General features: G+C 37.4%; 2 protein-coding genes across 3 annotated transcripts; one reads left to right on the plus strand and one right to left on the minus strand.

Annotated features, from left to right (window-relative positions):
* Window positions 1-1,613: 1,613 nt before the first annotated feature.
* On the minus strand, window positions 1,614-7,669 carry LOC145889638 (membrane progestin receptor gamma-like). Its single transcript, XM_082980629.1, has 8 exons — window positions 7,532-7,669; window positions 6,377-6,508; window positions 5,702-5,847; window positions 4,437-4,610; window positions 3,726-3,885; window positions 3,213-3,388; window positions 2,757-2,877; window positions 1,614-2,485 (listed from the first exon to the last, which is right to left on the minus strand). The coding sequence occupies exons 1-8, from the start codon at window positions 7,615-7,617 to the stop codon at window positions 2,350-2,352; spliced, it is 1,131 nt and encodes a 376-aa protein (XP_082836755.1). The 5' UTR covers window positions 7,618-7,669; the 3' UTR covers window positions 1,614-2,349.
* A 1,575-nt stretch (window positions 7,670-9,244) lies between these two features.
* On the plus strand, window positions 9,245-13,113 carry LOC145889499 (small ribosomal subunit protein mS27-like). Of its 2 annotated transcripts, none has more exons than XM_082980463.1 (9): window positions 9,245-9,385; window positions 9,461-9,677; window positions 9,864-10,054; window positions 10,198-10,380; window positions 10,599-10,700; window positions 10,949-11,028; window positions 11,256-11,351; window positions 11,686-11,940; window positions 12,835-13,113. In XM_082980463.1, exons 1-9 carry the CDS (start codon window positions 9,310-9,312, stop codon window positions 13,033-13,035), a joined length of 1,401 nt encoding a protein of 466 aa, XP_082836589.1. In that variant the 5' UTR covers window positions 9,245-9,309; the 3' UTR covers window positions 13,036-13,113. The 2 variants fall into 2 exon arrangements, with proteins under 2 accessions (XP_082836589.1, XP_082836590.1); XM_082980464.1 differs by having other exon boundaries at window positions 9,310-9,389; window positions 9,465-9,677.
* Window positions 13,114-13,317: the final 204 nt, after the last annotated feature.

Below are 13,317 nucleotides of genomic sequence, written 5' to 3' on the forward strand. Positions count from 1 at the left end.
TGTAACGCGTTCGGAAATCGTAAATTAAAATCTCACAAGGAAACAATGCTTGACCTGATCCAGTTTAGTTGCGATGCCACAGTAATCTTATATTTTATTATCTAACGGCTTATTCCATACAACTGTTAGCAAACACGAAAGGCAGCGTAAAATAATCAAAAAAAACATTGTACGAAACATGTTTTCGATTATTATTCACGTAGTTAAAGAAATTTTTTCACTCACGTTTTCACACTTAATGAAGCAGGGAAAGCTCGTGATGAGAATTTTTAGTACAAAAATCAGTCTAACTGTAGAGCAGTTAAGTAACAAGAAAGCAAACGGTCATAACTTATCGCGTAATTTATTCGTTATTGCATTAATTCTGTATACTTCCACCAAAACATATCAAACACATATTGTGTTTTCAGAGGTCGGCAACTTTTAGCATGCATAGAGTCAGATAGACCATAGGCCAGTTAAAAACTTATTTCAGGTCAACATGAGTAGTTTAAACGCACACCAAACGAAATATGTGTTTTTCGCACCAAAATTAAAAAAACTTTCGGTTAAGAAGGCGTGGGTTGCGACTTTTATGAAACTATAATGTGTCAAAATCTGCGTAAGTGGATATTTTCTTGGTACAAATCTTATCATGACTTTTCCACTTTTTTATCTCAAACTCTGTTACCTCGAAACCAACCTCACGCTCGTATTCCGGGAACTCAAAATAGAGTTGCAGACAGTGTGATCTTTTATTAAACAGAAATGATAATTTAGCCTATTGGCATTGTCAGTTTCTGTCTTATTCAAATAGAACCCCAAGCTTTACACTAAGCCTGATCAGGAAGTTTAAATGCAAATGTCATTATGTCAAAATTTCTGGTAGAACTTTTGACACAACACTAAAACTTTTCTAGTTTTTCGTCTCAAACTTTCCCGGAATTCAAAGAACCTCAAGCTTTCCACTGATCACGAAGGTAAAAAGCAAACTTCATCAACTTAAAAATTCTCCAACACACAAACCGCCTTTTCCTGATTCGAGACCACAACCTTCCACCGCATGATTTGCCAATTTGTCCCTCGGCAGTTTGCGCAATCAGACAACCTCGTGCCGTTACTCACGGCCACTGCCACCAGCACCGACTTTCCCCTGGAAAGCAATTAATTGTTGACATTGCAAGAATTGTGACGTCATAGTGGAGATAAGTTCTAATTTCAGGTCGATCCGGGAAAGGGGAGGGGCAACTGTCCACCACACGTGACAAGGAAACGCGCGACGCAGGTTTTTCCTGAATGGTTTTACGTTGTTGGGGCTTTGCAAGCTTGAGGCTTCACGAACTTTGTTTAGACAATCAACTACAAGACCTTTGAACTGCTGCAATGACAAAAATATGCAATTCGTGTCCAAAATATTGTCAACAACACTATAAACGTGTCTCTAATCAAGGTCATCAATTTTGGGAAAGTTTCAATTGAGTTTCCTTTGATTTTCTACCTTGTATCACGAGTGCCTACAGGGCTATGGGGAAGAAAATCAACAAACAATGACATTGAGAATGAACAGGTAATTTGCATGTTTGCTGACCGCCTGTATTTCCAAGCTCAGCAAAATTACCCAAAATACTTTTGTTTACACAGTGTATTTAATTAAAAACAAACAAGTTATAAGTCGAACTAGGAAGTGCGTTAAAACACAATAAAAGTTACGAAGTCAAACGAACAAAAACAGCACATAAAATAATTCTTTTACAGCAGAAATTTGCATATACCATAGAAAAGCCGTATATGTAAATACATACGTATATGGAGTCTTGCTAGTGGCGACACACAAAGATCGTGCATATTTCAAACATAGAGAGCTGGGTAACAGAGGTCAACAAGTGCATGGCAAGACAATGATATCATATGTCCTTTAGGATGAATGTGGAACAGACAGGAAACTCGTTCTCAGGTCATGAGCAAAGATAACAGCAGCATATGTGTTACCTACAGACCTGCAACGTTGAGGTAAAGGAAAGAAAACTATAATCGAAATGTTAAAATATCCGAACAAATTGAAGATTTTATGACATGAAGATTTTATATCAAGAGGAAAAATTCGTCATAGAAAAAGAGGGACAACATGCAATGTACAGGCAACCCTCTGTGCAATTTGTGGTTTCAGTGTTCATAGCCCTCCTAAATACAACATGCTTTTTTGGAACTTTGTATCCAAGTTATAAAAGATTTCGCTACAATAGCGTACAAATATTCTTAACACAAACACTGCTGCAAAATGACACGCAAAGAAAGCGCTGGAACAACAGTCAATCATCGCCACGATCACGATGACGTCACGACCACTATGACATCACAGCCACGATGACGTCAAGACCTCCGTTTGCTTCTTCTTGTTTCAATGGATCGTCCGAGAGTTACCGAAGCTCTTCCGATGATGGTGAGAAATATGACGAAGTAAGTGACGCCACCGAAAAGGATGACGCGGGGAACTGGTGTTGATGAACTGGAACGGAATACGTCGTGATTGTGTTGGAAACAACAATTATAAGGTTGTGGGCGGGTATAAGGCAACATAGGTCGAGGCGCCTAACCCATATAACAAATAGAAAACCTGATCGGGAATCGTTGCCAGGATATCCCCGGTTCGAATCCCGGTGCGGGATTTTTATTAAAAAAAGGTAGTGACGACAAACACACAACAGTAGAAACAACAGAAAGACGAGACGCTTCTAAAATTTAATTGAACAAAATTCTTCCACAAAACCAACACTAACCTTTCAGAGTTCACCTGAATGTCCATCAGAGCGACCTCAACAATCTGCATTTGGTTGTAAACAGCCAAGCCGGAGAGAATGTGGAACAACTGATGCGAGTGACCAACGATATCAAACCACCCTACATACATATTCATATTAATGTCATCGTCTTTGTGAGGTGGCCTTTTGTGTTGTGAATTTTTAAACTGTTGTGAACAATCAGTCCCAATCCCCAAATAAAAAATTAGACGCCTGATGTCATGCATTAGCGATTTTCCTTTTTTCCAGTGTATTTGCTGGAGCGCATGTGGCGCTTTCGACCCTATACGAGTAAAAGTTTCTATTTAAAAAAGACAATGACGATGCTTTTTGGCGAAATATGTCTTATATGAAAGTCAACAGATTTTAACCTTGAAAATACATGTTTCCGTCAACGTAGGCCTAAAAAAAAGGGAACAACTTAACCAATGTCACCTGGGAATGTTTGTTCCGGTTGTCGTAACGTTTTGACAAGAACGCCTAAAACACAACAAGCGAAGTGAACGCGGAAATATTTTGCGTACGAATGTTGGGTTGTACTGAACTCCATGGCGCTACCTTCCGACGGATTTTCAAGGATGAAGTTGTTCAGAAAATCCAAGTAACAATATCTGAAACGTAAAGTATTAAATTAAGCCACCACTAAACATTTTCTCTTGGACTTCAGGTTAGGAGCAAGTGGGAATCGTGTGCACAACAACGCTCGTACACTATCACGTCTTTTGTGGACGCGTTTCATTCATGCTCTTTGACAGTTTTAAAATTACATCTTATTTCAGCTGGAGAAAATATTCGACGGAATTAACAATTATAAGCTGCCGCTGAGGTGAACTCACGACCCTGGGCGTACAGGACCACTGATCTGCCGACTGAGCTACGGGAGCTTCTAGTTATAAAATCCATAGGCTAGAACACGATGTATCAATTTACTATTTTATCTTCGCTCACCTTACAAAGCATGGCAGCATCATACTTCCGTAAAGAAACGCCGGGAAAACAGTGCGAAACAAGACCGGATGAGGGCAACGTTCGTGTCGGGAAAAGATCTGGCTGAATTGCATCATAATCCACAAAATTGTTATCGCCCGGACGAAGAACAACCAGACATCTGAATGTTGTAAATTAGATTATCAGAATCACTTGTATCATAAATTAAACAAGTTATGATGTATGAGTTGGATTTAAGTTTATAAAACAGCAACGTCCTCCGCCACCGACTTTACAACTACACTGATTAGATCTGATAGGTAGAAACAGAGCTGTATACTGTCTGAAATTCACCGAAGATGAAGTTATGGGGTTTATGCTGGAATTCACCTTTTCATGCGATTACTAACAATCTTTTACTCTGTAATTAGGGTTTTATTTCAAAAATCAACCTTTCTCCAAGCAAACTTGTGCGAGGTTTTCTCTTGTTGAGATTGCAAATGTGGAAACATGTGTTTTCAAAACAAACAGTGTTTGAATTTAATTAATATCTACTTTGAATGATTTATAACCAAATGGCAACTCGTCTATCTTACAGATAAACCTGCATGTAACCCCATAGTCGTTTATTTTTTACCACACCTGGATTTGAACCCAGGATATCCTGGCCAAGGATCCCCACCGGGTTTTGTACGGGACGGGCGTTTGATCGATGCTGCCAATTAAACTCACCTTCAAACTCCTTGGAATGCAGGGGGCAGACGTGCGAAACTGAGAGGAAAAAGTTTGCGAAAGCAAACACAGCAATCGCGTTCATATCGATGCAGAAGCACAACTCCTGGGCCGTCGGAGACTTGCAACTCAGCAAATGCGCACAACTGCTTGCTAGCAAAACGTACAGACAACCTGCAATATAAAAAGTGTGTTTAAACCTGAAATTGTTTTGAAACTGTAACTTTTATTAAATTGAGTGATTGTTACGCTTGGATTTTTTCTCTTTTTAGTTTATGCCGTGAGCTCCACAATAATATTGACCAAAATACTGGATAGGATCTCAATTTTGTTTCCATTTTGATGTTTTTATTTGAACTAACAGTGATAACAAAGAGTCCGGGCCATACTGTTAAAAACATCAACCGGTAACAATGATGCATGACGTCACCATCCACGCGCGCCTTATAATACAATCTGTGACGTCAATCAGGTTAGCCCCATATAATCCTAGAGGTGGACCAACCGCGTCATTTTCAACCGATTATGACATAAGCTCTTGCCGAAAAGTTTTAAATAAATAAAACATGTCAATGTTTTCAACAGTAATGGCCAGTCTGTATACGCTCAGAAATATGAGTATAAACCCGTTTATAGTGTCCTAAAAACCACACATATTTGTAAACTAAACGGCCTGCATATAATTTGAGAACCAGCGAACATATGTTGCAAGTAATCACGACTTTAAATTGTAAATTGTCACTGGATTTACGTTCATTAGCGAAAGGTCTTTAACCCAACAACCTTGTACATGCTTGTCAATTGATAATAAATAACGTTCCGAATTCATACCATGCCTCGCAATAAAATGAATTAACAAAACTTAACATGGTTGAAACGTTGGTACGTTCGCCGACTTCCCAAACAAACCAACCTAATGTTATAATGCAGTTTGCTATTGGTATTAGCATTGTTTATACGACCGCCTGCACCTCTTTGTCATCTCTAGTTACCGGAAGTGAGGTCAACAGAAGTGACGTTTATTTTCGAAGGCCTAGGTGATTGTAACGAAACATTGCACTGTGATCCAGGTTAGACAGAACCTATATTTGCGGTTGATAACAGGGGGTGGATTTCGAATTCAACGATGTTAGTACCCCGAACTCACAACACAAAATAAACATGACTCAAAAGTTAACTTCAAAATTTTTGAAACCCAATCACGTTTTTTATGAAATAAGAATGTGTTTCCACAGTGCTAACATCAGGGAAACCGCGTAACTTACCAAAGCAACTGAACCAAGGTATAACGTATTTTGCACTGAGAGGTTCGTCGAGTTGGATGAATATCAAAACACTTCTCCACAAAAGCCACAAGAATGGTAGGAAGTGAGTCCAGAAGTTTAATGTCTCGTTCGTTGGGTGGAAGGCACTGAAATAATCGAAGTTATTTTCGTTATATGTCCGACCTCATGTAATAACCAGGAGTGAAAGCAAACCCCAGAATGGTTTTCCGGTAACGATTCGAAAGCTGGGGTGTTTCAGATAGTTACGAGAAACTTAAATTTAGCAAATTCATTCACTTAATTAACAAATCCAACCTTGCATACGAAAACACGATGGCTTGTAGTAATATTAGTTCCAGTAAGAAAATTGACTGTAGGCCAGGGATGGGCAAGCTTTTTGATGGCGGGCGAATGGGCAATTCAAAGTGGACAAAGAGTGTTAACATTACAGTTTATGAACTAACCTATGTATCCTATCTGTTTGTAATTACTAACCGAAAAGCAAATAAAACGTGCACTAGTATTAGATTATATACAGTATGAACAGCGTTCTCAAGCGACTAATTTATCACAACTGGATAAAAGACAACAATTGCCACGCGGGTCAAAGTTTGTCCATGTCTGGTGTGGAGGACAGTTTGCATACAAAAGGTGTTACAGCAATTGCTTACAAACCTTTTCAAACAATACAGTAAAGTAGTGGGGTTGGGTCGGTATCCATGCCAGATAAAACGTTCCAGGGAATCAATTGGCGCCTTCCACGAAGGCACCAGTCCATATGACGACAACCATCGTTCGTAACTTCCACTAAAAAACAAAAATAAACCGATTATGAACCGCGTAAGTCTCGTGATTAGTCGCAGAAGACTTCAGTAACTGGATAATTTTAATGGTTTTTTCGGTGCCCATGTCATTATTATATTTCTTTCTTGAGTTATTATTCATCCGCGTTGTAAGTTTATTGCTCAAAACACAAATGATTCGATATAATTTAGGAATCGTTCCAGCAGTAAAAGATTATTAATTATTGTGTGAGTTTTGCTTGGCCGTTGGGGGGAATGACCGTCTTCAATACAATATAGACACCAAGCTGTACTGATGAGACCTATTAGGTCCAAACAGTGGCCATCTGCTGCCTGTAACTTGCATAATTCATATTATTGGCTCTACAACAATAAGCACAATAGGTAACGCTTTACTTTTTTTAAGTGGTAATTGCTATAATTATCGTCACAGCTCCATATTGCTTATACAATTAACTTTTGTTTTGAACCAAAATTCACCATCTTATATCGGAAGCAGTTTGTTTTGTGTTAATTGTCATATTTTTGTTCAAGGACATACTTTCACTGTAATAAAATAAAACGCCGCTATTCGTAAAATTTTTGCGCTGCTGAATGAGCTTTGCGTAAGCTGATATGTGGCTTATCAGGTTACAGGAAATTAAGCTGTGTTGGTTGTCTGCTTAGCAGAATTAGAGCAGAACTGTATGTGATGAGTTCGGCACCATTTTTGCTTAACAGGCGAAATGACAACGGAGCGAAAATTCATGATTCCGACTTCGCGTTAACAATGGGCCTGACGTCAAAATGCTACAGGAAAAGATCGGCTGAAAATGCATTGGTTTAGATAGGAGTTATTTACTAAAACGCGTGCAGCGCAACCTTAAATTCTTTTGTGGGAAAAATTTAAGTTTAGGCAAAGCAGAAACTATCTAAGCAGGAACCGCCTCCGTGTATGAAAGTGCTACAACTTCACATCGGGGGTATTGTGTCGTAATTGTCAACTGTGTGCAACAAGCAAACTTCCACACCACCTACATTAACTTACCCGTAAACTCTCAATAATTTAGATTCAATTTCGCTCCTTGGCGTTGGCTTCGCGACATTCTCATACGAATCCTTCGCTGACGTCATTCTTAATTCATTTCTTTCCAGGGTTTAAAATTCCTAATTAGCAGCACTCGCCCAACTGTTGAAATAAAACAAACTGTGAACCATACGTTCGGGCAGGAAGCAAACGCCACTGCACTACGACAATATGACGTTCCGTGAGGTTTTGATCGTAATGTGATTACCAGCAAGCTTACATCAAGCCATGCACTTAATCACCACAGAAAGACAACAAAGCTCATGGCTGCGAGAAATGAAAACTAATTTTGTTGTCCTAATTCTGCTTAAAATCAGTTCAAATGCATTTTATGTTCTTATGGAATAATCCATAAACATAGCGAACAAACTTAAAAGACAAAATTATACTGGTAAGAAATAGAGGCCTTTTGGTCGAGGATTAATACCGACTTTGTTTACTAAACACCGCCTAAAATCAACTGAAACTTCTCATTTTGATAGCCTTCGGATTCCAGGTAAACTCCCCACAACCAGAGCGTACAAAATTGATAAGAAGTTTACATACCCACGCTTTACATTGTAACTGTCAATTGAAACACCTTTCTTAATACAGGCTATAGCGTCTATACTGCTCCACAACAGAAGTCAAACTGAAACCCACGCAACGATCTCATCGGATATACTCCACTACCAGAGCTGACAAACCTAATAAAAAGCTCATCCCCATGCTTTGTACTGTCACTGTTAATCAACACATCTTCTTTGAAATGCATTCACGTCTATTCCACTCAACAAAATTAGTCAAGCTGACACCCACCGATCTATTATCCGGAAACGAACTTCCATAATTACATACACACAGAGCACGTCCAACCTCACTCGTCATCCAGTCATCACGGGACAGCGATTGTGCAAGTTGTAAACGAGCCACTAAAGTACCGCCCAAAGGTCATACACTGCTGCCATCAAAAGCTTTTACAACTTGCAACAACAAAGCACAGACAGTGCTTTAACGACGTCCACGCTATCTTTGCTGTCAAACAACGAACACTAACATTTTTTCACATCCGATGTAACCTACAATGAGTTTTGGTGGTGCGTCATTTCACACCTGTTTCAAACCTGCGGCGCATTTCAACTACACAGCTTGCAAGCGCACCGTGCGCGTTTCAAATACCCACTCTCAACAAACATGTACACAACAAACCGAGAGACATTTGGTACCAGCAGACTGCAGTGACTCAAACTAAAACACAAGCAGTGTATTCTATTGTATGCACAATAAGCCGTACGCACACACGCATACATTGGCAAAAAGCTTGCTCATGAAATACCAACGCGTGAACCCTGTCTAATCGAATAGGAACTGATGCACTCTTATGCCTACGCACTGTTTTGATAAAGATCAACACAAAAGTTATATCAAATTTTCAAAGTATTTCCCGTTAACGTTGACTAAACATAGACAATTGAAATTTTTAGTCAATTGTGATGTTCGAAGTGTTTTAAAAAAAATTGTGTTTTAAAACACTTAAAACACAAAAAACAAATGTTTTACAATAATTTCTTTATCTTTAGAAAAAAGGTTAAAACCTCTCTTTTGTTAAAATTTATCAAATATTGTAACTCTAGTAACGTAGAAATATTCTGCAGTTATCCAGTCGTACATTTAGTGCCAGGGAGTTTCCCTGGTGGTTATGCACGTGTGTAATTTTTTTTTACTATTTGTAACATTTCTGATAAAATATAATGTAACCGATGGCGACCTTAGTGAGAAAGCTTACCGGCAGAATTGGTTTAAGATGGGAAATTCAATCTATTTTTCGAGTGTTTGGTGCGTATCCAAATGTCAATGCTTTTTGCTATATTATTTTGGTTAAAAGTAAAAAAAAATGGTATGTTTTTTTAGGAAGTCGATCATTTCTATCTGATGGTTATGGCCAAAACAAAAATGTCGAGTTGCTTTTACAAGCTCCGACCAGTCAACCAGAACTCTCCCTGCAGTGTCTCCACATTGACCAGTGTCAAGAAAAAGACCTCCCAATTACCTCTCTCACACTTGACCGGTTATTCCGTTCCATTCAGGCATCAGAGCATGTCCCGGGGATGAAGTACTACCTTTACAAGTAAGATATCTTGAATCTCGACATACATTAGTCACGAAAAAAGTTTGAAGATTTTACAATGTTTCGTGATGTGTCAAAATATTTAATTTACATTTAAGTAAGTGTAGCACAAATGAAAAAGATCAATTTCTGTAATGCTGGTATCACTGTTGTATAATCCTAAAAATTGTATGATCCTAAATTCAGATACAGACATTCAGAAAATGGATATTATCTCCGTCCTTGGTCACAGTTTGCGCTGACTCAGAAATGCATCGACCACGACCACAAAACATTCTTTGAAATTGTTCAAGAGAAGGCACAGTATGGGATCTTCCCTCATTACACATTATGTAATAAGATGTTGGACAAATATCTCAAGGAAGACAATCTTGAAGGTGCAAATTTGTTGTTTATAGATCAAAAAAAGTATTCAGATAAACAGTGTAAGTCAGTGTCACGAAAATTAAAACTATTTGCTGATTTTAATTATTATTTTTAATCGCTTTGTGAAATGCATGGTGCATTTTGTTTTACTTAGATGCTTGTAAAATTGTCAACGAAATATTTTTGCTGGAGTATTTGGATCAAAAAACAACCCAAGCCCTTGTGGTGAAGTTTATAGCGACGTACTGGAAACAAAATGCAGTTGAAGGAAATCTCTTGCCTGATTTTGGCGATTTGACAATTAAAAGAAACCAAGCTGCCTCGATGTACATTATAGGTAAACATATTTTGACTTGACCTTGGCCCACTGTGTAAGTGGAAAAGCTATTTGTGTCAAACAATCGACTGATCCAGTTAAATTTCCAACTACATATATACATTGGTGGCATTTTAAAACCAATATAATACAGTTGTGAAATACTGTGTCCTAATATCAAAAATAGAAAATACTGTGTCCTAACTGTTTAAATTATCTCACTTAATAACTATTTTTAGGTATTTATATTTCCAATGCAAGCTTAAGAACTATGGGCAGTGCATTATTAGGAAGTATTGAGAAAGAAGGTGGATCACTAGCTGTATTTCAAGATCCATGGGGTATTGCACTTTCAAACCTTTTTAAACTAGACACAGACATAAATTAAATTTATAAATAAATAATGATTATTTTATTATTATTATGAAGCTTGGCATTCACTTACTTGGTAAACACAAAATTTTTTGGATTTTCAATGAATTTCTGTTGAACTTTTTGAATGTTGCAATTTTAGAAAAGTAAGATCGGGGAAAAAGTTCAACTTTAACATTAAATAATGAAACTTTTTATGGGTCCTGTTTCTTAAAAGGTCCCTTGGAAGAGAAGAATTACTTGGATGAAGCAGTTAAAGAACTGGAGAATTTAAACGAGCCAATCTCCCAACAGTGTGTAAGTGCTTTCTGCAAAATTTTACTTACAAAATAACTTCAAGAAAAAATGTTTCATGTTTAAGATTAAGACAAAGTATTAAATACTGTAAGAATGAAAATAGTCTGTGTGGTTTCATTTGTAAATGTAACTGCCTGTAGATATTGTCTAAAATAGTATTTAAATAAATCAAGAAAATAAACAATTTTCCTGCATAGAAAAAAATGTTATACAAAACATCTTGCCAGGTGGATATTTTACTTCAATGCATAGCTGCTGATGAAGAAATGGCACAAAAAGTTTCTGGCAGTGTTGAAAGATTGCAAAGCGAAGGATTAATTGAAGTATGTTATCAATATTTATGCGATATCCACCTTCAAGTTTTGTGATACACATCATGGCTTCTTTATAAGTTTTTTCCACTGATTTTTTTTGTAGTTTAGTGTGGGTGGAAGCAAATGTGTTGTTATCAGTAAGGTTTAAGTTTTGCCCAAAAATATTCAAATGCTTTTTTGTTCCAATTGCATGTAAGTGCGTCAGCACTGTGGGAAAATGTACTAAAAAATATGTATTTGATGCAGATCTTTAGTGAGACAGTAATTCTCTTTCCCAAAGGCCCCTTTTTGTGCAGTTGATGTGTTTTTTTGTTTGTTGAATGTCACGATCAATATTTTATAGAATTCAGAATTGAATCTTCAAAAAATATCGGATGGACTAATGAATCAACTGCAACAATTTGAAGATGCAGATGCCAAAGCTTTTGACAATGAAGTATCTGATTGGTTGACTGAACGTAAAGTTTTCCATCAAGTGGAAGAGGAACTCATTAGAAACAAGAAACAGAAAAGGGAAAATTTCTTCGAGGCAACAAGAATTGAAAATGAGGCACACGAAAAAGCTGTGGCCAAACTTGGATATTATTTCTTCAGTCGGGTAAAAAGTTTTTCAAAACAATTTGTCACTTTGGAAATTTATCACACACAATGTCAACAAATGTTACAAGATTTTTTCTAAAATATAAATAGATTGTCATGTTTCATAGGAAAAAACGCTTTGACAAGAACTTATGTCATCATCAGTTTCAATTTGTTCTCGCCGAAACATTTTTTCGTATGAAACATGACAATGTTAACAACAGTATGGGCCAGTCTTGTTATTCGCAGAATTAGGAGCAAATCCATCAGTAATGTTTCTAAATATATAGGTTTTCTATAAATTATAAATTATGAAATGCTGAAATATTAGATTTGGTGCCAACACGTTTTATGCCTGCTATTGGATCTAAAGAATTACCAAACATGTTATGGTTTCATTTACATTAGGATGTGGATGTGACATAGTTTATTTGACATGATTAGGGTTTCAGTGTAAGGATAAGTTCCAACACTTTTGCATCACAACTACAATAGCTATGATCGCCAAGTGAGGACCTGCGCAGTTGGGCGATCCTGCCAATCATGTCATTGCATTAAACATTACTGCCTTGTCTGATTATACTAGTAGTAATCTCCTATGCATATGTGAAGGTTGCTTGGCAAGTTGTGCGCTTGCATATGAATGCATCTTGGCCCAGTGAAACTGCTGAGCTCTTGTAGCTCTGCTGGTAAAGTGATGGGCCTGGTTTGCCCAGGATAGTGTGTTTAAACTTCATTTTTTTCCTTGATTTTTCAAATCTCGCTCCGAATTGTCAGAAAAAAAACTTGGTGATTGTTGTGAAACCAATGTTTTACCTGTTAGTAGAAACCTTGCTTTTTCAAAAAACTTTTTTTGACCCTTTTTTATTAGATTTTGGTAATTTTATAATAAATTACTTATGACTTGTTCCAGGATCCCAACCAAAAAAGCAAACGTAAAAGGAAAGAAATTTACTTGCAAGAAGGTTACATTGATGGATGCATGACCGATCTGGAACTATTGGAAGGTTATCGCAAAAAGCTGAACATTGTGAAAGACCCCATAATTTACTTGGGTGCAAGGCCCAGAAATACAGAAAGCACAGAATCACAAAAGTTGAGTGCGACAGGATGATCACTTTTCTACCAAAATATTTTTCACTGAACTTTAAAAAGCAAAGTGGATCAATTTTCTGTGTTGCTAATGTTTAAAATAAATCTGTAATAAAACTAAAGTTAGTGAAAAGTTTGGCAGAATTTCAGGCAAACAAAAAATCGTGTTTTACAAAACAGGACTTGTTCACACACTGTTTCGACCTGTAAGGTCTCATCAGTGCAGCTGGTGACCGTGGCACATGCTAGCTGGTAGACTTGCAGGCACACAGATTTCCACTTTGTGGTACCTTTCGGTCTGCAC

Source organism: Ascidia mentula, chromosome 2 (assembly GCF_947561715.1).
Source record: "Ascidia mentula chromosome 2, kaAscMent1.1, whole genome shotgun sequence".
Classification (NCBI taxonomy): Eukaryota; Metazoa; Chordata; class Ascidiacea; order Phlebobranchia; family Ascidiidae; genus Ascidia; species Ascidia mentula.